General features: G+C 49.2%; 8 protein-coding genes across 8 annotated transcripts, besides 1 other annotated feature; 3 read left to right on the plus strand and 5 right to left on the minus strand.

Moving 5' to 3' along the window:
* Positions 1-23,023: part of a sequence feature (contig 1.61 483..865047(-1)) that runs on past both edges of the window.
* On the minus strand, positions 85-1,874 carry ANIA_03803 (glutathione S-transferase family protein; the record flags this gene model as incomplete). The annotated part of the gene is made up of 3 exons (XM_656315.2): positions 85-1,443; positions 1,507-1,645; positions 1,724-1,874. The coding sequence occupies 3 exons, from the start codon at positions 1,872-1,874 to the stop codon at positions 468-470; spliced, it is 1,266 nt and encodes a 421-aa protein (XP_661407.1). The 3' UTR covers positions 85-467.
* ANIA_10461 (uncharacterized protein) lies at positions 4,449-5,323 on the minus strand. Its single transcript, XM_050611415.1, has one exon. It carries the CDS (start codon positions 5,100-5,102, stop codon positions 4,659-4,661), a length of 444 nt encoding a protein of 147 aa, XP_050467447.1. The 5' UTR covers positions 5,103-5,323; the 3' UTR covers positions 4,449-4,658.
* Positions 10,008-10,759, minus strand: ANIA_03802 (uncharacterized protein; the record flags this gene model as incomplete). Its single annotated transcript, XM_656314.1, has 2 exons — positions 10,008-10,480; positions 10,531-10,759. 2 exons carry the CDS (start codon positions 10,757-10,759, stop codon positions 10,008-10,010), a joined length of 702 nt encoding a protein of 233 aa, XP_661406.1.
* ANIA_03801 (uncharacterized protein) lies at positions 11,093-14,440 on the plus strand (the record flags this gene model as incomplete). Its single annotated transcript, XM_050611416.1, is given in 19 exon segments — positions 11,093-11,263; positions 11,467-11,479; positions 11,696-11,810; positions 11,857-11,953; positions 12,244-12,259; positions 12,367-12,486; positions 12,537-12,733; positions 12,779-12,956; positions 13,008-13,106; positions 13,161-13,184; positions 13,236-13,318; positions 13,358-13,463; positions 13,513-13,575; positions 13,699-13,711; positions 13,760-13,842; positions 13,931-13,996; positions 14,010-14,090; positions 14,175-14,197; positions 14,282-14,440. 19 exon segments carry the CDS (start codon positions 11,093-11,095, stop codon positions 14,438-14,440), a joined length of 1,707 nt encoding a protein of 568 aa, XP_050467448.1.
* ANIA_03800 (uncharacterized protein) lies at positions 14,472-15,296 on the minus strand (the record flags this gene model as incomplete). Its single annotated transcript, XM_656312.1, has 6 exons — positions 14,472-14,569; positions 14,621-14,708; positions 14,757-14,845; positions 14,896-15,025; positions 15,070-15,135; positions 15,210-15,296. The coding sequence occupies 6 exons, from the start codon at positions 15,294-15,296 to the stop codon at positions 14,472-14,474; spliced, it is 558 nt and encodes a 185-aa protein (XP_661404.1).
* zrfB (low-affinity Zn(2+) transporter ZRT2) lies at positions 16,223-17,406 on the plus strand (the record flags this gene model as incomplete). Its single annotated transcript, XM_656311.2, has 1 exon — positions 16,223-17,406. The coding sequence occupies one exon, from the start codon at positions 16,223-16,225 to the stop codon at positions 17,300-17,302; it is 1,080 nt and encodes a 359-aa protein (XP_661403.1). The 3' UTR covers positions 17,303-17,406.
* On the minus strand, positions 17,881-18,999 carry ANIA_03798 (cytochrome b5-like heme/steroid binding domain-containing protein; the record flags this gene model as incomplete). The annotated part of the gene is made up of 1 exon (XM_656310.1): positions 17,881-18,999. The coding sequence occupies one exon, from the start codon at positions 18,997-18,999 to the stop codon at positions 17,881-17,883; it is 1,119 nt and encodes a 372-aa protein (XP_661402.1).
* ANIA_03797 (ATP-dependent helicase) lies at positions 19,345-22,639 on the plus strand. Its single transcript, XM_050611418.1, has 2 exons — positions 19,345-19,734; positions 19,789-22,639. Exons 1-2 carry the CDS (start codon positions 19,357-19,359, stop codon positions 22,402-22,404), a joined length of 2,994 nt encoding a protein of 997 aa, XP_050467449.1. The 5' UTR covers positions 19,345-19,356; the 3' UTR covers positions 22,405-22,639.

A 23,023-nucleotide genomic window follows, 5' to 3' on the forward strand; every position in this document is an offset into this window, starting at 1 on the left:
GACTCTAGGGAGCAGATCAGCGACGCGGCGCTTACTTGAGACGGGAAGAAGTGGCTAGCTTGAGCCTCAAAGTCATGGCAATATATCGAGACTAAGTAAAGACGAATAATCGTATCTACCGTAGTCGAGGATCAAATGACCTCGTTCTTCAGAGTAGGCAGTCCAAGACCAAGATTGAGTGGCGGAAGTGGTTTGTCTTTAGTGTATAAACTTAAGGGCTGGTGTAGGATGACTCTCGCTGTGCCAGTGCTCCATCAATGGTTCCAACGAGGCGACAAGGGACCCTTATCACCAGAAAAGGGTCTGGATTCGGTTGCAGCTCACGACATGCCGTTGAGAACGACTGTTTGTTGCGCTAAATCCTACCAGCTAACGAAAATCGGGATGCCCTAGCATTTTTACAAACCTGAGGTAACGCCAATAATAATACATTCTCCAGCAAAGCGATATGCGCATAGCTGTGTTTCTTAAATCCCAAGAAAGTCATTGGCGCTGATAGATTTTGGTAACTCCACCTGATACTCTTCGGGCTCCTCCTTCTCCTCCTCTTGCGGCGCTGAAAATACGCCAATATGGGCCATGTATCCAATCAATGCGGCAACACCGCCTATTACAGTGGCAATGGAAAGGAGAGTGTCCTTTCCTTGCGCTCGGGCGTACTCTGACAGTGACTTGCTCTCGACCTCGGAAAGCCCAGCACTAGAGCATTCAGCGGTCTCGCGTAATTTGTTGTTCATGCGAATTTCCTTGAGGATTGGTGTAGAGTCTGCGAGGCTAGTAAGCAGCGACGTTCCGACTCTGGCGAAACTAGCTCTTTCTGGAGCCTGCCACGGGAGCAATGAATTTGCGCCACTGTTGAAAGCGTCTGCAACATTCACGGTGCCGAACAGCTCCAAGCGCAAGCGCTCGATATATTGTGACAGCCGTGGGGCCTTCCGTTGCATGGCATCACGTAGCCACGGAAGGGGGAGATCCGGAACAAGGGCAAGGCTCAGATAGCCTACTGAGAGGCAATCTAAGCTTGATGGCGTCGTCCCCAAGAGATGTGTCTTGTCATCAAGCAGTTCCTCCAGCGGCACAAATAACTCCCCGGTCAAAGCTTCCAGCCGGAATTGATGCTGCTGTGGCGTCTTTCCTAGCAGGTTGGTAACCGTTTCACGGGGCCGAGAAATGAGGTTCTGAGGGATGCGACCAGCTGCCACGGCGGCCGAGTGATCTCGTTTCCGTTGTTCCTCTGTTGCTTCCAAGTCTAATGAAGACAGTCCGAGCGGCTCAGTTCGAGCTTTGGCCGTGGCGTGCAGCTGCGGGGGTAGGATCCATTGGTTCGGCCACTGGAGAATCGCACCATACGCCGGGGAGGTGCTGTTGTAGTAGTTTTGGCTGGTAACGTAGAGGGAGAGGTCGAGGAGGGCTTGGGCGTGGGATTCCACGAAGGAGGAGAAGCTGTTGCCTGATCGTCAGTCGTGTGACCTTTCTCGCTTCCAGGTACCTCAAGGGAGATTATACGCAACGCTATCGGCTTTTTCAAGAGCGCTCAGATCTCGGTCCAGATCCCAGGCGCCATTTGAGTATTGCCGTAGGTAGTCGACGATGTTCCGGAACCGGCTAACCCACGTCGAGCCATTCTTCAGCGCGGGAAGCTCGTCTGCGGGGTAGAGCAAGGATCGTTTCAGCCAGATTGCAGATTAATCGAGAGACGGAGGAAAGGCGGAGTTGGACGTACGTGTAGGAGAGACGGTTGGATCGCTACTTGCGACGAGCACCCACGAGTCCTTGGGGACGGCCAAGGAAAAATAGGCAATTGTTGCGAGGCATTGCGCATCGATTGAGGGCAGCGAAAAGCCAGGGCCCCAGATATGGAGTTCGAGAACCATTTTGTTCCGGGAATAGAAGATGAAGACTTGGTTTGTGCCAGGATTCCCCTCACTCTGCTGGCGTAGCCTATGCCGGGCAGGAGACGCCGAAATCACGTGGGGGAGGAGCTGCAGCTTGCCTTAGGCATGAAGGCGTCATTGTCCCGTCTCATTTTCCATTTTCAGACATCCAGAATCCCTGTGCGTTTGGCCAACGGTCACTCCGTTCTGGATCAGGAAATCGGCCGACAGCTCAAACCATATCTGTGTTCGATAAATAGAAGATGTTACTGCATATTTCATCATCTGATGCTATTTTCCGCAGGCTCCGGGCATGTCTCAGATAGCAAGGTCGAGCGTCCATATTCCACAATGTCAGACCGGTCCCGCATGTAGATTGATTCGACCAGTTGGCAATGGCGTTATCAACCCCTGTCGGAACCTTGCTAAATAGCGCAGGCTGAGCGGCCAGTGTACCTACATCCGCCCCTCCACGGCTGATCAAGGCCGCTGCTTCGCAAAAAATGGTTGGACTTCAAGCGGCTGGTCGTCACAGCAGGCCCGGGAAGAGGGAAATAGAGCCGCATCCTTCTCCCACCACCCAACGGAGGACCAACCCGATCAGGATTCTGACATCCATCCTGCAACCACTAAGCTCCGGCCGATACACACACGTTCCATGAATCCGAGCTCTCAATTGGAGCCTGCCTGCCTACTTCGGATAAAGGTCACAGCTTCCAGTTTCAATCTCTCAAGTACATACGCCTACGGTGTGTCACATCCGGAACTCGCAGTTCATCGCTAACGGGCCAACCAGCAACCACTAAGCCAGGCATATGGCTCAAGACTCCGAGGCACACCAGGTGAAACGTAAACCTTGCGGAATGGCTAGGTCTTTTGCTCATGCGCAGTCAGTTGACCTGCGATCGGGCTCCTAGGAACCTTATTCGGATAAGATTAGGCTACGACGTCCGAGCAACGGACGCCTTGTCCTCAACTTCGTATTACATACTACCCAAGATGTCAGGGCATCGCCACATTTTAAGGCCCGGTTTGGCATGACTCGAGCCCTGAGCACGGAGCACGTTTGCCTGACATTTGAGTTTGCTGAAGACTTGGAGAGGAGATAAACGCGGCACATCATTGGCGACCCAGGGACGACTATTGTCGTCATGGTATGATCAGTATCAAGGATGTGGGACCGATGTACAGCACCGGCTTACTCGGAGTAGAAGTCACAGCACTCTTGGTACGTGTTCAGCAGGTACCTGCCTTCGTTGCTCCAAGTAAGTATCACGATGAGTGGCATCATAGACCCGATGTCGTACATATGCACGCAGCTGGCGACAAATTACGTACAGCGGTGGGCTCCACCGACCTGCATGCACCCAAAGGGTTGAGGGTTAAGTGGTGCTACCGTGGTGCTGCAGTAGTACTGAGAGAGTAGCTGCGTACTCTGCTGTAATGAGCTGCTGAAACCAAAAGTGCGCTAGGTTGTCTTCTCAGATTTGAGAACTTGGACCAATCTATTGACATTTTTCATTCTTATCATCTTATCTACTTGTCAGCTGCCTCACCTCGCGCAAAGCCATTCCGGAATAATTACTGTGAACTAAATGCGAATTTGCTTTTGCTCCTGCAGCTGTCCAGTGAAATGAGGGGACAGCCGAGTCGCGACAGCTGGAGGCACCAGGGAAAATAAACCGGTTATCGAACTATTGAAATCGCGCATCGGTTTGCAGGGAAGAAATTACCGGACCCGGACCGAGCCTTGGTCCTATTCTTGAAAATGGACCTGAAACCTGATTGCTCGAAACCAAGCCACGGTTGATTAGTTATTATTACAGTTACACTAATAAGTGCATTATGCATACGGATAAGGCCGTTGGAGCTGAGGCTGCGCTTGCGAGAAGTTGGAGAGACGGCCTGTCCCGGCCTGTCAGCGACTCAGCATGCAGCCCGCATCGCCATGCACCGCACTGACAGTCATTTGTCAGGCACCGCCCACCCTGCTCCAGCCAGTCGGGGACCAGGGCTAGGCAAAACAGGGAATCGCAGACGCAAAGTGAGCGTCAAACCGCCATCTCAACAATCGACAGTCCACGGGAGGTTCTAGTCTAGTCTGAGAGCCGAAAGGAAAATCGCGCTTAGATGAAAGCTCGATCCTCACTGCCACAAAGCTGTACACGACCCAGGGCACGACTCCATGTGTACACGTACACCAGTACGTACTGTAAGTGCAAGCGCGAGGACATCTGATCTACAATTGTTGAATTACAATGATATCAACATATTATCGATGATCGATGTCATATTATTAAGTCACGATGCGGCGCGCGATACGCGGTGGGGTATATTAACTCTATTATACATGCCGTAGCTTCAATCATGTAGCAGGTAGAAGGAAAGCGGAACAGAAGATAAGAAAAAGAAAATTGGAACAGAAGCAATGCACTCTCAGGCCACGTCCATGTCAGCCTCGCACAATCCATCCAAGAGACAAGATGGGCAGATGAGTCAATGATGGCATGGCATAGCTGCGCTTTGACGTCCACGCGGTGGTGTGGCGGCGGCGATGATCGATAACCAAAAAGCCGGGCAAGCGCTGCCGAATCAGCGCGCCAGATCGAAACCCCTGAAACTGGGTTGGACAAGCACATGCGACTGAAACGGGCTGCGGCGGTGTCGTGTCATGATGCTGTCATGGCGATATTGCTTTGCGGGGTTGGCGCCTTAATGATTGCTGACAGAGCTGGGCTGATGGCAAGCAGTAGCACGAGTGGGGTGATTTGATAGTGATTGTCGTCAAGGCAGGGGCCCCTGCACCCGAGTGAAGATCAAATACCCGCGGGTACCGGCAGACAGGATTGCGTTGTATCTGAGAGCGCTATTGCAGAAGAAGTTGGTGCAATGCGCCCGCGCTCGCTCCATTGGTGGAATGAAATAGCGAAAATAGGTGATGATGAAATCGAGAATAGCCGGAGAGTGAAACCGAGAAGGTCGATAAGAATGAAGTAAAAGATTAGGCGCCGAAAACAATTGTCGTTGCTTGAGATTGCGCTGGTCTATGCAAGTCGAGATTAAAAGCGAAGAAGCGAGTGAAAAGGCGTAGTAGTAAAAGTAATGGTAAGGTAGCTGATAGAAAAGGTCGTGGTAAGGTTCCAAGAGTGGTATCATATCCAATTCCATTGCGATGTCCCTAGCGCAACGACGGTCGCGCAGGTTCCCTGGAGTGTTCCAGGGGAACATTGCATGGAGTCGCTCGAGTCGATGGTCGTCAGGTTCGTCAGAAAGCCGAATACAGGCTTACTTGGGAAGAGGAGGCAGAGGGCCCTTTGGGGGAGGTCCAGGGCAAGGAGGAAACTGAGATGTACCGACGGAAGGCATGATGCTGGTTTGAAGAAGTCTTGTTGGTGTGATTGTCTGAGTAGTGGTAGGTGATGGTGGGAGAGTAGACGCTTGGATGTTCTGTTGTGCGGTCTGTTGTGTGGAATGCTGTATTGTAGGCTTGTAGCTTGAGACTTGAAGAGAGAAATCGCAAAGAGGGTCGACAGCGCTTATTATAGGATGCCCTGAGGAAGAACCGAGTAGGTCGAGATTATATGTCCGACGGGACCCAGAAAAAATCAAATAAAATCCATAAAATGAAAACAGAGAAGCTAAACAAAAAGAAAAATTAAAAAAAATAATCTCAGCATTATTATTATTATTATTATTATTTTTTGAAGGGCATCCCTGATCGCTTCAGAAGATGGGCTCCACCCTAACCGGGCAGAGGGAGACGAACGACGTCAGTCTCAGACACTAGTCTGGGTTCCGCCATATGGCCTGCTTCCAAAGAGGAAATCCCGCGGAAGCTTTCTAGAATTCGTTCCCGTCCTCTGCTGCTTCACCGCCGAACGGTTTTTGCCTCCCCCTTTTCTGTCCCACCATTACTGATCATTTCCCGGCGACTATAAATCCAAAACACTGCTCCAATGACAAATCACACACTATATCCAGTGGCCCACTTCGAGATCTGATGACTTGCCTGTTCTTGGGAATGGGGGTGTTTGTTACCACGAAGGAGCCGTACGGTCGACTAGCGGTGGGCCGCGCTGCGCGCCGTTTCTGTCAACCTCGTATCGTTACCAGTTACCAGATGTACTGACCACCGTACGAGGAATGCTGGTGGAATGTTCAGGTGTCAGCTGCCGTCATTTGATTCAGATTGTGCATTCTTGCCCAGTCGCCGACACGTGCCGGTTCGTCGATCCTGGCCGCACAGGGTCGGCAGGGATAAGACTGGAGAGGACAAAGAGAGCGGATTTCGCAGAAATGTCAGCCAATCATGATCTCGCGACTCGATAGTGCTTACTAGCCCACTACCCACTCTGAGTGATGAATCATCAGGATTCAGAATTCAGGATGAGCGGAGATCTTAGCCTCAGCGAGTCTGCCAGAATGTCGGGACAGGTTCCAAGTTCCAAGCCACCACAAGTTTACCAGCAGAACATTCAACCAGCCAGCACAGGCAAGATGAGCTGCTGATCACTCAAATCTCAGGCTGTGCCGCTGTGGAAGAACGGCAAGGCCGCCCCTGCAGCCTTGGTCAGGGGTGGTGTCAGGAGTCTCGTGAGATTGTGACAGGTCCCCGCATGGTTGCACAACAAATATGCCTGGCTTTGGAATCAGCTCCCAACAGGGATTATCTCGAATCTTCGATATCACCTGTCGGTTTAGCCGACTGAGAGGGAACCCCGCCTGCCAACAAGACTTGCTTATTACTTGCCGTTGCAGATGATCATGTTAGCGGTGTTTGTCGTCTCATCAAGCCATGACTCATCATTCCCCAGCTGGTTTTAAACCAGCCTTCGTGAAACTTGAAGTTTGATGTCGTTTGGTCGAATGGCGGGGAACCCCCGACTCCAATTCTTTTTTGGGGGGGTAGGAGGAACACGAGGCCTAAGACATCAATCAACATGAGCATTTGCTGATAAACAGCGGCCGATGACCTGTCATACCTGGCGTTTGCTTGCAGAGAAATATCGAATTCTATTATCGACTGTCCAGTCACTCTGCCCAACTCTTGACTTCCAGTTTGCTATTATTGGGTCTGTTTCTGGTTGCTCTAATGTTGGGATTGTTGCGCCCCTAAGAAGTCTCCCGTACTGGAGAAGCTAGAGGCCACGGTGCATCGGCGACAGACGTCTCTCGCGGTTAGAGACTCGGTAGTTTTTGTTCCACCTATTCGAAATATGTCCATCATGTTCTCCAAATAACGACCACGTATGACCGCCTAACATCTATGTCCAATAATACCTAGACAATTCCAAGCGCGGGCTAATGCACATCCTCCGATCCTTCCTGCGTACCTCCAGTGTAGTACTGCATGGGCCCGAGACGATCATCTGCAGGTGTAAGCGCGGATGAAGGGCAGCTTCTGATGCCTTGACCCTTGCTAGGCTCTTGCGCTCCTGCATACTGCGTGCGTTAGGTCGTTACGAAACCTCTCCCCAACCAGGCTAGGTCTCCAGCAGTGGCAAAGCACTCCATGACCCCAATAATGATGGTTCTTCCAGAAATAAGTTATTATTATGATCACCACTGCAGGAGATGATGAACGCGTTGCGAGTTTGCCGCGGGGGCTCCGCAGATGGTTGATGGACAGTAAATCAAACAGGACCGGACAGATCAATCACATGGTTTCAGATGATGGATCGCAAATCTGGAGCACGACAGTCACCAAGTTTGTGGCAAAAACACATGGCAATGACGGCACGCCAGGCACGGCACCAAACTTCCACCGCCCCAGCTCTGGTAAAGGAACTCAGGAAGCGGTCCTCCTCGAAATGAGCGACCCGCAATTGGCGCTGGTCTTCCGCACCGTTGATGAAAGCGAACGATGACTGGATCACCGTTCTTCCCCTGACTCGGGAGAGTCGACCTAAATCCAAGATTCTTTGCAGCTAGGGCTGCTTGGCAATCTGCGAGGTTGGCGACGGCGTTCCTGAATCCTTGCTAGTAAGACGGCTGCTCAAGGATGCCTCGCAGCCTACAGGATGATAATCAGTCATTGACATTGCTAATGACCTTGCAGTAATATATCGGGAACCAACGAATGACGATTATCATGATTGACCACGATAGCGATCCGGGAGGCTCGGGAGAAGGTCAGCCGGAAAATTCCAAGCATTTACCGGATACACGGCGGTCACTCGGCGATTACCAGTGGGGAACTGCGAAGGCTTCACCCTTGTCCCGCACAGAATGCGCTTCCCCTTCGAGTTTTAACTCCGCGACTCCAGCGGTCCCAACTATCGGTCTTGGGACCGAGGGGTAATGGATGTGCTAAGGACAGGATAATCATTGACCATGGTTCTCAACATTTTCTTCCGAGCGGACCCTGAGCCGTTTTACCGCCAGCAGTTGGAGCTCTGATCTCATATAGTCACCTCTGATCTCATGGCGGCCAACTCTGGCTCGGGGTTTGCACTGCTCTCCGACGGGACCGTGTCTCAGTAATCGAACTACCAATTCCGCCCTTTGAGAACGGAACCCATACAAGGCTTCTGGCTTCAAACATTTCTACCGGGCTGCCGGCGGTGCTCCCTAGCCTCCTAACTAGTGCATAGTGCGCTCGCTACACACTAGAAGGCTGGTTAGCACTATCAGGACGTAGTATCTAAGCCCTACAAACCACGGAGCAACGGTGAAAATGACCTTTTACCCACCAGACACGGGAGGTCAAATGAACATGAGGATATTCCCATTTGGCTGACCGCTAACCGCGCCAACCGTAAAATCTAGCCGCGTAGTGATAGTGATATCAGTTCCAATAATCTAACTCCGTAACCGGAACGGTGACCGGCGGCTCTGACGACTTGGCAACATCATCGTCCTCTTGATCCATGCAACTTCCAACGCAAGATAATCCATGTCCTGCGGATTGGAATGGGAAGCCGTGGTCTCGTTTCCTTGCTTCTTGGCAAAACCAAAAATTTTGGTGGATCTATAGACATCCTCTGGGCCAGCAACGTTGCTCCCGTATCTACAGAGTATTTCAATTCAATATACTGTCGATATCATGACGTTCGAAGTCGAAACACCTAATATTTCCGGGATCAGTAATAGGGTTCCGTAGTGGCCGTTAGAGCTGACCCATTACTCGCCGGAAGATGAACCGAAATTTCTACACTGGAACCAGTCTGGCCCTGACCTCTATGTCCACGTAAGTTACGCACCACATTAACTGGAAACGGCAGGATACTGAGATGAACTTGATATGATACTGCCTGTATCCGATTCATGAAGCTGGCTGCGCTAGGTTTCAGATGTGAAACGTCATACTGTAGCCTTGGCATATCACTTCAGGTACGTATGACTTGCAGGATTGCGTGCAGCTGAGGGGGTACGTAGATTCTGTGGAGCTGCGGAGTGGAAAGTCTGCAGGTAGATATTATGACATGCATGGTATACTATGGCATCAGGTTCGATCTCGGACGTATAGAGTACATGTTATCTACTTTACATGACGCCACAATCCAGTTTGGTCTTCCTGCAGAATTAAAGCGCTAGACGGGTCTCGGCGCAATGCGAATCCGATTTCGAGCACTTTCGTCAAATCTGGAATGGTTATGCTGGACAAGTCATTGCAGGCTTCCCGATATCTGGCCTGATAACAGTCCACCTGCATGCTGATACCGGGACGTCGTTACAGATTGACTCGATGTCTTGCGCGTGAAACCACATCTAGTTTATCCAAGACATGAATGTGGCCTTCTAGGGCTGGCCGGGACGTAACTTGCAGGCAGCGTTTCGGTTAAAGGCATCGCAGCTCCTCTCTTGTCCCTGCATCGGATTATGTACGTGATCGAGAATAGTCAGTTATCGGCGTAGCCGCAAGTCGCAGAGCATGTCATTCCTGTTCTAGTGATACCGGGGGGTGTCGTAAGTTAACTGTTCCATCGTCCTGCCAGCACTGTGAGAGTTGCGACAAGCGTGCGTGCGCAAATGCAATGCGCCCTTGAGGTCAAGCAGACTGAAAAAGTAACACCCGGCGCACTCGGATGGAAAGATTATTCTGCAGGCGCCACGCTAGATCATCTTCAGCCGACAGTCGGCTGACGTTGCTGATTCGGGGGTCCGGGCGTATCCCAATTCCCAAGCCCCAATCTAGTCTTCATCGAGATCTCCCTGGGCCTGAGTAGATATCCACTCTTCCATCAACGCTTGGCGTTTGGGCTCTGCTGCCTCGATCCTGGCTCTTTCCTTGTTTCCCTTTCGCGTAACAAGCAAACAAAGCATCCAGCCGTGAATATTGAAACCCTCGTAGTTTGTTCTGAAACGCATCTTCTTGTCCTCACCCTCGTGTAGTTCCTGCAGCTGCTCATTTCTCTTGCGTTTACCGCGCTGCCCCTCTGTAGTATTGTCCTCTTCCTCTGACCCCGCTTGTGAAATTGCATCCATGTTCACTTCCGATTCGCTATCGCTCTCAACCAGGATGCCGGTATCAGCCTGTCCACCATTTTCCTCGCTTGATTCAGTCCGAGTGCGCTTATTTATCGGCTGTTCAAAATCCTTATGCCGCGTCAGGAGCGAATGGCGGGTGCGCGATTCCCGGAGAAACACAGTGACCTCGAAATCCTCTGCGTTCCTGTAAGATATAGCCGCTCAAAGGCTAGGTTTCAGAGCACACCTTCCGCAATAATATCCTTGACAGGTTTCCCTTTCTTTCTAGCATATAATCTCTCATTCTCCTCTCGCAGTTTTGGAAGTACTAATGGCCGAATAGCGGCGAAGATGCGAGGCAGAACAGGCTCGCGGCTATCAAGAAGCCATCGCGTATCGGAGGGGTCCTCGAGGTAGATCCGACATTCAAGTACGGAAAACTTGCTAATCCGTAGATAACGCCGGACCGGGGCCATCACTACGCCCGGAGTACAATTGGAAAGCTTGTGGCATGGGGTCGTGATAGACTAGTGGTGGATGACATACGCACGAACCTCGAGTCGCCTGAGCTTTCAAAGGCACGTGACTTAGTTTGTGCCCACAACCAATCAACCAGGTTACAGCTCAAACGACCGCGCTAAAACCTCAGGCGACCTTGGTGTGGACCGCTAGCTCACGTGACTTCGCTAAATCGTTGAGGTCAGACGACCTCGCTCAAAAAAATAAATATTTCACTCTGTAATCACTTTACACCAATCCAGCCTCGATACAACCTATGATTCTCCCAATTAGTTTTGAACTAGTTTACAATGGATACCGAGTACAATTACCTCAACGACCAAACCGTCATTAATGACTTAATAAATTTATCAATCTCATCTGAGAGTGATTCTTTGAATGAGAATGAAGCTGAAATATATCATGAAAATGATGATAGAATTTTACATGAGCGAAACCAGGCCGAGGTAGAGGTTAAGGAGGTAGGAATATATATTTTGGGTATACCAGTTTCTAACTAGTTCTAGGATCCTATGCCAGTTCCTTTAACAACAGGAGCACCTTCGCCAGTCTCAGCACAAAAAATTGAATATACTAATCATTTGCCTGAATATCCACAAACTCATCCACAAGGATATGCATATGTGATTAATTTTCATCAAAGCCAGCCTGAAAAGATTCGCAGTGCACTCACATCAGTAAGTAATGTAAACTAGTTCCCGCTCGGTCGGAACTAGTTCTATTAAACCTAATCGTCATTATCAGATGGACTAGTTACTAACTAGTTTAGATTCAATATTCCCATAAAATTGCTGGAACTCCACGTACAATCTTTTCTACATTTTTGCAGTGCTGTGTCAAGAAATATCATTATACATGTACAGGCATTAAAGCCTGTGAATATTTACATCCAGATTTACTGGATATGAATCACCAAGAGGTTACTGATGCGATGTTCAATACTATTTTCCAAAAAAGAAGGGACATTATATCACAGCGAGAGCGGCCAGAGACTCGTACAACCTATAGGTAACTATATCTAGTCCCTAACTAGTCCCTAACTAATTACTAGCAGCCTCTACCGTTCAGTCTGCAAGTCCTTCCAAAATAGCGTTGCATGCCTAGCATCGCAAACTAGTTGCAAACCAGTTCTTCGCAAACACTCTGAGCCTGTAAGTGTCCTTGCTTCTAACCTATGGAAACTAGTTCTGAACTAGTTCAGGATATCTCCGGAGCAAGCCATTACTATATTGCTTGTATCAATGCCTCATCAGATATATTTCAGCAGCATTTTACCTATAGCCTTTCTCACAGGGCTTCTAACCTTGACATTTCATTATTGGAAGATCTATTTTCAAGGCCGCTAGAGGTAGCTAATGAAGCCTGTGAAATGATTGATCAACAAACAACTCGGAGAGCAAACTGTGGTAAGGACCTGTCTATTCTATCTTTGAATAACTAGTTACTAACTAGTCCTTGTAAGGTGTTGACCATCCGCAAGGGCCGGGAAAGATCAACAAATTCAGATGCAGTACAACATTTACTTTCTTTATACCATTAAATATTGCAGAATGCCCTTATACAGTCTTTGTATCACGTGGTATTCATTCACATCCTCCTCCTCCTCCAAATAAGCCTCCGCAGCTTATACTAGATGAGATTTTGGACCTTATTCGAAAGATGCAGAGTCCTGACTTGACCCCTAGTAAGTGCAGCTAGTTCACAACTAGTTGAGCATGTGCTAAACTAGTTTAGGTTTATTTCTACGGAGTCCGGCACTGAAACAGTTTTGCCAAAAATATAATGGCCAGACTCTTTCACAAATCCATAATAGCTTTGTAAATCAAGACCGATTTGCAGCTATTATAGCAAAGGAAAAGGCTTTACTATATCGTAAAGGCCGTGGCCTTGCAGGTGTACGCTGCGAGTTGGATCGGCATCCAGAATATCGAGTATGTAAACTAGTTCATGACTAGTTCTCTGCTAATCATACTTAGGAATATGTTCGCAGAATCTATACAGACCATGATATTGTCATGATTATTTGTGGATTTAATAAGCAAATCCAGCTCCTTGGATCCCTTGATTCATTTGAAGTTGATATGTCTTATAAACGAGTTAAAGGGGACTTTAATGAGGTTATTTTTGCAACCTTTTTACCTCAGCATGGGAAGAGTAAGTACCTGAACTAGTTATAGACTAGTTCTACATAGCTAACAACTACAGTTATAACTTTACTTCGGGTTTTCATGGATCATGAGTCAGCATTTAGCTATAAACTCCTCTTTACACGGGTCTTCCAGTTAATTGCTGATATCCAAGGATGTACAACACAATTCTTTTATCTACATAATAGGGGACTTAAGGCTATTATTACAGATATGTGTGCAAAGCAGATGTCAGGTAAGAGCAGCCCCTAGTTATTATATAGACTAGTTATTAACTAGTATACAGGACTTGGCCATTACCTGCAAGAGCTTGATCCTCTTCAGCGTCCCTGGACATGGCAGCTTATGAATATTCTGATTTTATGCCGGGTTCATTTTCTAAGAACTATTTCTAAACTAGTTCAACAGACTGGAGATCTATCTGATTATCATTCTTCAGCTAGATGTCGGATGGAAAGCCTTCTTACTTGCTCAACCCGAGAGGAATACTTTCACCTGATTGAATTATTAGAAGGTAAGGATCTTACCCAACTAGTTGGGAACTAGTTCTAACTGTTATACAGCTCACGAAACCCCTAAAATTGCAGAGTGGGCAAGGCATAAACGGCATTCAGTTATTGCTGCAGGTTTAAATAAAGCCTGTAGCCTGATAAAGCCAGAATATTTTGAGAAAATTAGGAATATTACGAATGCAGTGGAGCAAAGCCATTATAAGTCATATTATATGGGAACTTATGACTCGTTATTAGGAGCGACCTTGAGGTAAGACACTAGTTGTCAACTAGTTATGATTGCAACTGATATCTCTAGCTCCCGAATCCTTGACCAGCGTGATATTGACCAATATCTTGCTCGAAATCAATATGGAACTAGTCATTTATCACGGATCACAAGTATGGATACCCGGTTTTATAATAGTATCAGGCGTGAAGGCAAGTTATTTTTCACCTATTTAAACTAGTTACTAACTAGTTACCCCAGGCACACGGAAACGAAAACGCCTGGCTCAGGATAATGAGCTAGTTCTATCTTCAGTTGAAGATAATAGTATTCTTTTTAGGGCGAGTTCTTCAGGATTCATTCCTCCACGCCGATCTAGTTCCCGTGGTCGAGGTTCAAGATCTAGATCACGGGGAAGCAGGTTCGTACTATAAACTAGTCCGAAACTAGTTCATGATGATTCTAACTTCTAAAAAGTTCTCGTTATAATACACCAGCACATCAGTCACCATCCAGGTCTTCTTCAGAGTATGCTATTCTTACTTGTTGAAACTAGTTCTGGATTAGTTCCGCTGACCCCAGGTTCTACATTTTAGAACACCTATCCTCCAGCGATCAGCTACAGCGAATTTACAGGTTCAAAACCTTGAGCTGCAAAGACAACAACTTGAACTAGAAGCTCAACAAGTTCGAATACGAAAGGAGAAGGCAGAGGCTGAAAAATTAGAGCTTGAAAATATGCTTCGTCGACGAGAGTTGGGTCTGGACTGATTAAGAAATCGTGGAACTAGTTATCAACTAGTTAAAAGACCTCGTTACTCTCGGCCTCCTCTTCATCCTCGTAAGGCTCAAAGAGCTCAAAGTGGTCACAAACATCCAGATTAGCCTCCCTACAGCAGTCTAAACTAGTTAGTAACCAGTTAATGTATTTTACTTTAGATTGCTGCATACCTTTTGCCTTATCTGCTTCCTTGCATGCATCACAAGGGACTGAATAACCCTGCTCACGAACGTATTTTTTGACTGCTGACTGGTTTATCTATAACTAGTTAGCAACTGGTTTTAAAGCGTTGTAGAATAATCATACCTTTCCGTCGCGACGGCGGGGGATCTCAGGCTTCCCTACCCCATCCTCTTGTCTTGCATCATAGGCTTCGAGCACGGCTTTGTAAAATACTGAACTAGTTAGGAACTAGTTCTGGCAACAACAATCTTGCTGTAATCACCAATCGCATCATCCTCCTCTTTTGCAGTAGGACGGCCACCTCCTTCTTTCTCTAAGAGATCGAATTTATCCACGTGCGCTTTTCTGATGTGCTTCTTGAGGTTGTTTGTGTTCAGAAACCGAGTCTGGAACTAGTTAGTAACTAGTTGTAGGCGAACAGCAACAGCAGCAGTACGGAATTGGTGCATGCAGGGGCGCGGCAGTAAATCTCTCCGACATGTGGAATCAGGTAGCCGTGATTCTAAGAAGAATTAGTTAGCAACTAGTTTAATCATATCACTCATGGTGGTTTCTTAAACTGGTTCGCAAGCTCACATCTGCCTTGAAGTCAGGAAGGTCTAATTCAGCTTTCGAAATCTTAGTATATCGAATGTAATTAGGGTCTTTCTTGACTTTGGCCATTATGGGGGCACGGGGATTAGAATATGGTGTTAGCATGTGGTATTCAAGTTACGTGCGTTGTATTGACCTCAAACGACCGCGGTCGCTTTAAGCGAGGTCAGGTGAGCGCACGGACCCTCAAGGTCGCCTGAGGTTTTAGCGCGGTCGCCTGAGCTGTAGTCACTCAATCAACGAAACGAAGAATAACAGTAACGTTGCACCCCACCAGTTTTCCCCCAAGGTCCTCAAAAAGTCTTCGACATCAGGGCCGGATCTGTCTTCCAAGGTCCTCAATGCCCACTGCACCCGGAATAGCCCGCTTGAAGTATTCTCTCACAGCGCCCGCACCATGAGCCAACCTCTCCTCTCCCCCGCCTTCACTTCAATTCGCATCTATAAGCTTGCTTGGAGCTCTTACAGCTACCACAGGCCTTCTAGCTAACGGAACTACTCTTCAAAGCAGCTCATTTCTTCACAGTCTTTCCCCAGTGTGGTTTTCTTTTCGCAGTTCGTGCTTGGGTTGTGTTACATCCCACGACCTGCAACCACGAAGGTCCTCACGCTAGTTCCTGTTCACCCACCTTTCGTGTCGAGTCAACGCTCTTGATAGGCCTAACACACTTTTAAGGACGTCAAGAAAGCAGCGCCTCGACGGGCATTATCTTTAGAGGAGCCATATCCGTGCGTGGGGGGTCATCCTTTTACCTTATAAGAAGCGCACGACAAGAAAACCAAGAAAACCGATCCCTTTGCCACGAACTATTTGTCTTGGTCTCAATTCCACGTGGTTGCGACTCGGCCTGCATTGCATTTGTATCCGACAATTGACACCATTCGATAGGGTCCGTCTGCATCAGGCAGTCGATTGGCTCTTTGTGCCCCGTATATCGGTCCTGCGCAACGCGGAGTGTCAACCCTAATCTGCTATCAGAATCTTTCTTGCCAGGATGAATCCGATCCATGCTCTTCTTCGCCGAGCCGAAGATGGTTCTCTTCCAACTTGCGAAACAGGTAATGAGTATGATGGGCGCATGGGCGTGCGCATCTCCTCTATTTTCGTGATCCTTGTCGGCTCCGCCTTTGGCGCCCTATTTCCTGTCTTTGCGCGCAGCTTCCAGAACTCCAAGGTCCCTAGCTGGGCATTCTTTATTGCCAAATACTTTGGTTCTGGAGTTATCATTGCGACCGCTTTCATCCACCTGCTGGGTCCTGCAGAAGAAGCCCTTCGAAATGAGTGTCTCAGCGGCCCAATCACTGATTATTCCTGGGCTGAGGGAATCATCCTTATGACAATCGTGGTTCTATTCTTTGTCGAGATGATGGTTATACGATTTTCGCGTTTCGGTGAAGGCCACAGTCACGACAATGACTCTCACAGCGACCACTCCCATGCTCATGGCCACGCCGGTGAGCTCAAGGGCACTGAGCTATCGTCGAACGACGTAAACCATCACATGCCTGGCGAGGACCACCTTGGCCATTCTCGAGAACACCGTGACCTCGAACTAGCTGAGAAGGGCGTTGATCTTAATGAGTACATGGCTCAGCTGACCTCCGTCTTCATCCTGGAGTTCGGTATCATCTTCCATTCGATCTTCATCGGCTTAACCCTGGCAGTGTCTGGGCCTGAGTTCACCACTCTTTACATCGTTCTGGTCTTTCACCAAACATTTGAGGGTCTGGGTTTGGGTTCTCGACTGGCCACAATCCCATGGCCCCGCTCAAAACGCTGGACCCCATACTTTCTAGGTATGGGTTACGCAATCTCCACACCAATTGCCATAGCTATCGGCCTGGGCGTTCGCCAGTCCTATCCTCCCGAAGGCTACACCACTCTCCTCGTCAATGGTGTGTTCGATTCAATCTCAGCTGGTATCTTGATCTACACCGCTCTTGTCGAGCTGATGGCCCACGAGTTCATGTTCAGCACCTCGATGCGCAGAGCCCCGCTTAAGAATGTGCTTGCCGCGTTCGGTCTTCTGTGTTTAGGCGCCCTCTTGATGGCGCTTCTTGGGAAATGGGCGTGATTTTTGTCTATAAACTTCTTAGAATGAGTCTTACCATTTATCCCTGCTGGTCAGAACATGTATATATATATGGTCTATATTTAGATTGCCAGGCCCATTTGCTTACATTTTCGCAAAAATCCCTTCTTGAATGTCATGATGAACTGTGATAAGAGTTATCATCATCCTTCTATTGTACTGCGTAGTCCGTAATCATAATCTTCTCAAGACGGTGATCCGGTTTGCTTGAAGCAAGGCACAGACCATGATATATGTGCGTGTGTTTCTTGCTTCCTTGGCATTATCCAGACAACAAATCTCAAGCACCACGGTAAATAAAAAAAATCCTTAACAACAATGTTAATTTTGCTTTCAAATCGCAAATAGCCACCTACCTACTACTATATGAAGCAGAGCGGCATCGATGCCTTCAGGGCAAGCTACCGACTGCAAGACAATCAATAAGCCACCACAGATATTCAAGATCGCTACTCACTGGGGTATCATAGCTCTGTATATCTGGCTATCTATCTATATACACATCTGGTATTAAAGGCTCTATCGAGAGATAATTCCGCGAGACCCATCCCATTATCAGCTCAGTCCATTGCATCAAGTCGATTTTCCGCCACAGCTTCATTCTCTGAAACCAAAATACCAACCAAACACTCCCCCAGAATCGCATCCCAATTGACCCACGGATGAATCTCCAGAAACAGCTTTCCTGAATCCTTCCCGGCTCCTCTTAACAGCTCCCCCTTTCCGCCAGGATGAAACGGCAAATACGGTGAGATATTATAGACTTTTCCCTGATATGATGTCCACGCATCTGTCCCTTTCCGGCCATTCTGCGCTTTCAGCATCGACGGTGTGACCTTTATTAGAGTTCCCGGGAGATTCGCGCCGCGTAGTTTGTGGTTTGGGTTTGAGGTTAGGGCTGCCCAGTCGAGTGGGGAGAATCCGGGTTCGAGAACAGCGCGTTGAGACGCCTTTTTGACGGGTTTGAGGGTCACAGAGTTCGGGGAGAGAGAGTTGGAATTGGAGTTTGTAGTGCCCGGACGCATGCCTGGTGGGACTCGCAGGGTTGATGCCGTCGAGGGGGGTGGACTGAGCAGACTGGCACCGCTGCCTGGTCGCGGTCGAGGGAGTCGGCCAGGTGGTGGAGCAAGCATATTCTGCGCTTGTGGTCTTGGTTGTCTTTGGGTTGTTGATTGTTGGATGCGTGAAGGAGGCGGGGGAGGGGGCATTAGAGAGGCGGCGTCATTTACGACGGGCGGCTGCTCTACGCTCGGATTTGCCATCATTTCTGTAGACGTGGGTGTGGAGGATGGAGTCACCGATGAACTCGGTGTCTTACTCTGTCGTGCTGTATCTTGCTGCGCTATATGAGGGGTGTTCTCGTCCTTGTCGCTTGCGCTGTCATTCCACTGAAAAGAGGGGACGTCTAGGACGGGGACGGTTGACGCAGACGCTTTCGAAGTTGTCTGGACCTCTTCAACGGGCCCATCCTTTAGTAGAGTTGGTTGCGATTTGAGCTGAAGGGTGGGAGAGTTCTCTTCGTTTTTCTCCTTCGCTTTCCCCTCTTCCTTTTCGGAGGTGGGCTTGCGGGCTTGATCGGCGACAGGTGGCTGCGGCTCGGGGAACCAGGTCGCCGGAGGGTGTCGGTAGAGGAGGAAACATGTAGTGGCGACGACTATGGCAACGCCTACCCAGCCCATGAGGGGCAGATAGAAACAGTGAAAAGGATTTACCTGAAGGTAAGAAGTGTCTTGGGGTTGAGATGATTGCCGATTTATAATAGCAACGACTGGCCCGTGCTTACATCTCAGGTCAGCCTCGACCATTCATTGATCATTATCCAACAGTCACACCCTATTAGGTAGAGAGACAACTTCTTATATACTTATACAATTATCAAGATACCTATACTAACGACATTGAAAAATAATCTCATAAAAGCTTTGATTTCTTGCACACAAAGTGTAAGATGAATCACGTGACTTCGTGATATAGCGCGTCGCCGGAAAGATAAAAGAACATGGAATCCACAGCGCGCTGCGCGTCCAAATGCCCTCATGGATCCCCTTGACCCCATCCTAGATGGCTTGAACTCCGCACAGAGAACCGCGGTCACCTCATCCGCGCCGATTTTACAAGTCCTTGCTCCTCCAGGTTCGGGAAAGACCAAAACGTTGACCTCGCGCGTCGCGTACCTCCTCGCTCATGACGGATATCGCCCGCAAGATGTTATCTGTTGCACATTCACCATCAAGGCCAGTCGGGAAATGCGAGAGCGGCTGGCCAAATTGGTAGGTGATCACGTACAGTCAAGGCTCATCTTAGGAACGTTTCATTCGATCTGTCGACGATACTTGGTGAGGTACGGGCATTTGATAGGGCTGCAGAAGGGGTTTGGAATTGCAGATTCAGGGGATTCGCTAGCGATTATTCGGGTTAGCTGATGTCTCTGGTGGGGTGTTGGCGATGTTATGCTAAAAAACCTGCAGAGAATCGTAAAGCGGCTGCAGCTTGGAATTCAACCCAACACTGCGAGAGCTCGTATATCGCATCAGAAGGCGCACGGCGTATCTCCCGATGATGTAGCGGCAAAGCAGAACAAGATTAGCAAGCTTCTAGAGCATCGCGAGTTCGTCCAAGTATACCGGGAGTACGAGAGTGAGCTCGCAACATCGAATTTGCTCGATTACGATGACCTATTGCTACGATGCGCGGAATTGCTGCGAAAACACCCAAAGTGTGTATCCAACGTACAGGTGGTCTTGGTGGATGAATTTCAGGACACAAATCAGATCCAGTACGACCTCATGAACCTTCTTGCGTCTTGGAACAGGCGCATTACGGTCGTTGGTGATCCAGATCAAAGCATCTACGGATTTCGTTCCGCGGAGATCGAGAACCTCAAACGGATGCAGCGGCTATACAGAAATACAGAGGTTGTACTTTTGGAGGATAACTACCGTTCATCGGGCTCGATCCTCAAGTCTGCGCAAGACGTGATCGAGCAAGATTTATCTAGGCCAGCAAAAAAGTTGCAGCCAACGCACACCTTTGGCACGCTGCCTGTACTGCGCAAGCTGCCCTCTGCCGAAGACGAAGCTCAGTGGCTGGTACTTGAGATCAAAAGGTGCATAGTTCTAACGGGAAAGTTATTGAAGTATTCCGATTTCGCCATTCTACTCAGATCTGCGTCGCTGTCACGGCAGATCGAGTCCGCCATGGGGAAACATGGCGTTCCCTATCGAATGGTTGGTGGGCAAAGATTCTTTGATCGAGTCGAGGTCAAGCTTCTCCTAGACTATTTACGAGTTATAAGTCATCCCGAAAACTCGGAAGCACTTCTACGTATCATCAACGTTCCTTCGAGGAAAATTGGAGAGGAGACCGTTAAGATGCTCTTAAACGGGGCCGAGAAAGCTGGCAAACCGCTGTGGGACTACATCAAAGATGTAGCGCAAGGTCGCAGGTCGACTGAGAAAGCCATGTCGAAGCCTACTAACCAAGGGCTCTCCAGTCTAGTTGGCCTCATTGAATACTCTAGGGAGAAGCTCCGCCAGTGCGTCGACAGATCGGCACCTCGAAGGCTGCTGGAGATCGTGATGAAAAGACTCTCTTTTCGCGAATTCATTACGGCGACTTATGGGTCAAATGATGAAAACAGATGGGCAAACGTGGAGGAACTAATGAGCCAGGCAGACGATGCAACTGCGGCCGATGAAAGTGAACAGGATGAGAATCTTCCTGAAATTGCTGGCCTAACTCAGCAAGAGTCGCATCCTGGCGAAGAAGCCTTGTCCAGATTCCTAGCCAATGTGGCTTTATCAACCGAGGTCCAGCCGAAAGAAGAGACTGAAGGGGAAGACCAGGCGCAAGAGAAAGTTACCATCTCGACAATCCATGCAGCAAAAGGCCTAGAGTGGCCCGTGGTGTTTATTCCCGCAGCTTACGAGGGTATTATCCCGCACTCACGAGCAGAAGACTCCGACGAAGAGAGACGGCTGCTTTATGTGGCTATGACTAGAGCGCAGGCCTTGCTATACCTGAGTTATCCGCTTCGGCAGGCCCGAGAAAACGCAGAGACTAATGTGACGTCGTTTCTTCCGCAAGAACTAATCACTTCGCGCCTGCGCCCGGTTGGACCGAAACTAGACGAGAAGGTTGTTTATGGGATTGCAGATATACTGCGTCGAGAACGGCCGTCTGCCGTAGCCATGTTGGAAGGACTTGATTCTCTCCCTTCTGTCTACGACGACCAATGGACTGAGGACGGACGAGAGTCACCAGGCATGATTATTCGATGGGACGGCTCTCGGGCGACCGATGACGAACCAAGCAGTAAACGGCGCCGATACGAGAGGGAGCAATACTCGACAACCACATCCATCGCGAGCATGTCTTCGACAAATAGAATGAACGGCTCGAGCTTGATGGTACCTACTACCATGTCCGGGTTCTCGACAGCCCGTGAGTATATAACGACGACAATCCAAAAACAGGAGCAGTCCTTACAAGAAGAACGCGGGGCCAAATCGAAGCCTGTGGTTGCATTCAATCGTCCGTCCGCCCTTCAGAAAAGTATTGCGTCCTTCTTTGGCCAGTCCTCAGCCCAGTCAACACAGCAGAGGGGGCTCGTCCAGCTTCTACCGAATAGCTCGGGCGCCCTGGATCACCCTGGTAGACCCTTGCACCCCCGACAATCCAACGCCATCCCAACGCAGTATATCGGTCATCGACCACCAACTCAACATTTCCGCCCACCTCGCCCAGCTCTCGAAACTTCTGACCCAAACCGCTACACATGGTTGGCTGCATCCTCGAGGCCGACGGACAAGGCAAATTCGCTCAAGAGTCAGGTGCACACGGTCATCGACACAAACGGAGGGAGCAAGGACTCTGCGGCGAGCGAAGCTCAAGGCTGTGCAGGCTCACGGCCAGGTATGGTGACCGTCGGAACTGGAGCTGGGGGTATGCGACCAGCGGCCACGTTCCACACTACGACAATGTCGATGGTACAGTCTCAGTCAGGAGGGCCGGCGAGACGGACGCTGGGGATCCGACGCAGTATGAACGGATGGGAAGAGCGGATGAAGAGGGTGAACAAGTAGCTACGACTGACTTGGGGGAGGGAAGGCGCCGCCGGTTGCTTGGGTATTCGTAGCTGGGCATGGCGGTCAGGCAGCAGTGCCCTTGTTACTACGTACTTGTCTCTTCTCGGCTGTGATCACGGTTGTACACAGTATGACGCAGTGCGATAGTGAAGGCAGAAAATGCCGCGGCTGCTAGTAGTGATGGTTTTACTCTGTAGTATGCGCCATACCACTTCGGTAGGTATGTAAGCAGACAACTCAATATTACGAGTCCAATGATGATCAGCTGGTTCACTCCCTACACGTATCTAGAAAGCTCTAGTAGTTCATGTGCTTGCTTGATCACTGCCTTACTCAGCTCAGCGCCTCAGTCACCGCTCTCTTTGTCAGGCCAGTTCTCGGTCCTCAGCCGGACTCGAATTATAGAAAGTAGCCTGGAACGAGCGTGCCTGAAACAAAACAAGAAAGAACCCCTTGACAATTCACTCAAGTGTGGATCCCACGATCTAGAATCAATGATTGTCACCGGCTAACCTGCATACCCGACCATCCACGTATGTACAAAGTATGGACTATGAAGGAGCTAGACTACGGAGAACTCCACGCTGGAAGAGTCTGTGCATTGGGGCCTTGGGGA

Source organism: Aspergillus nidulans, chromosome II (assembly GCF_000011425.1).
Source record: "Aspergillus nidulans FGSC A4 chromosome II".
In the NCBI taxonomy this organism is placed as follows: Eukaryota; Fungi; Ascomycota; class Eurotiomycetes; order Eurotiales; family Aspergillaceae; genus Aspergillus; species Aspergillus nidulans.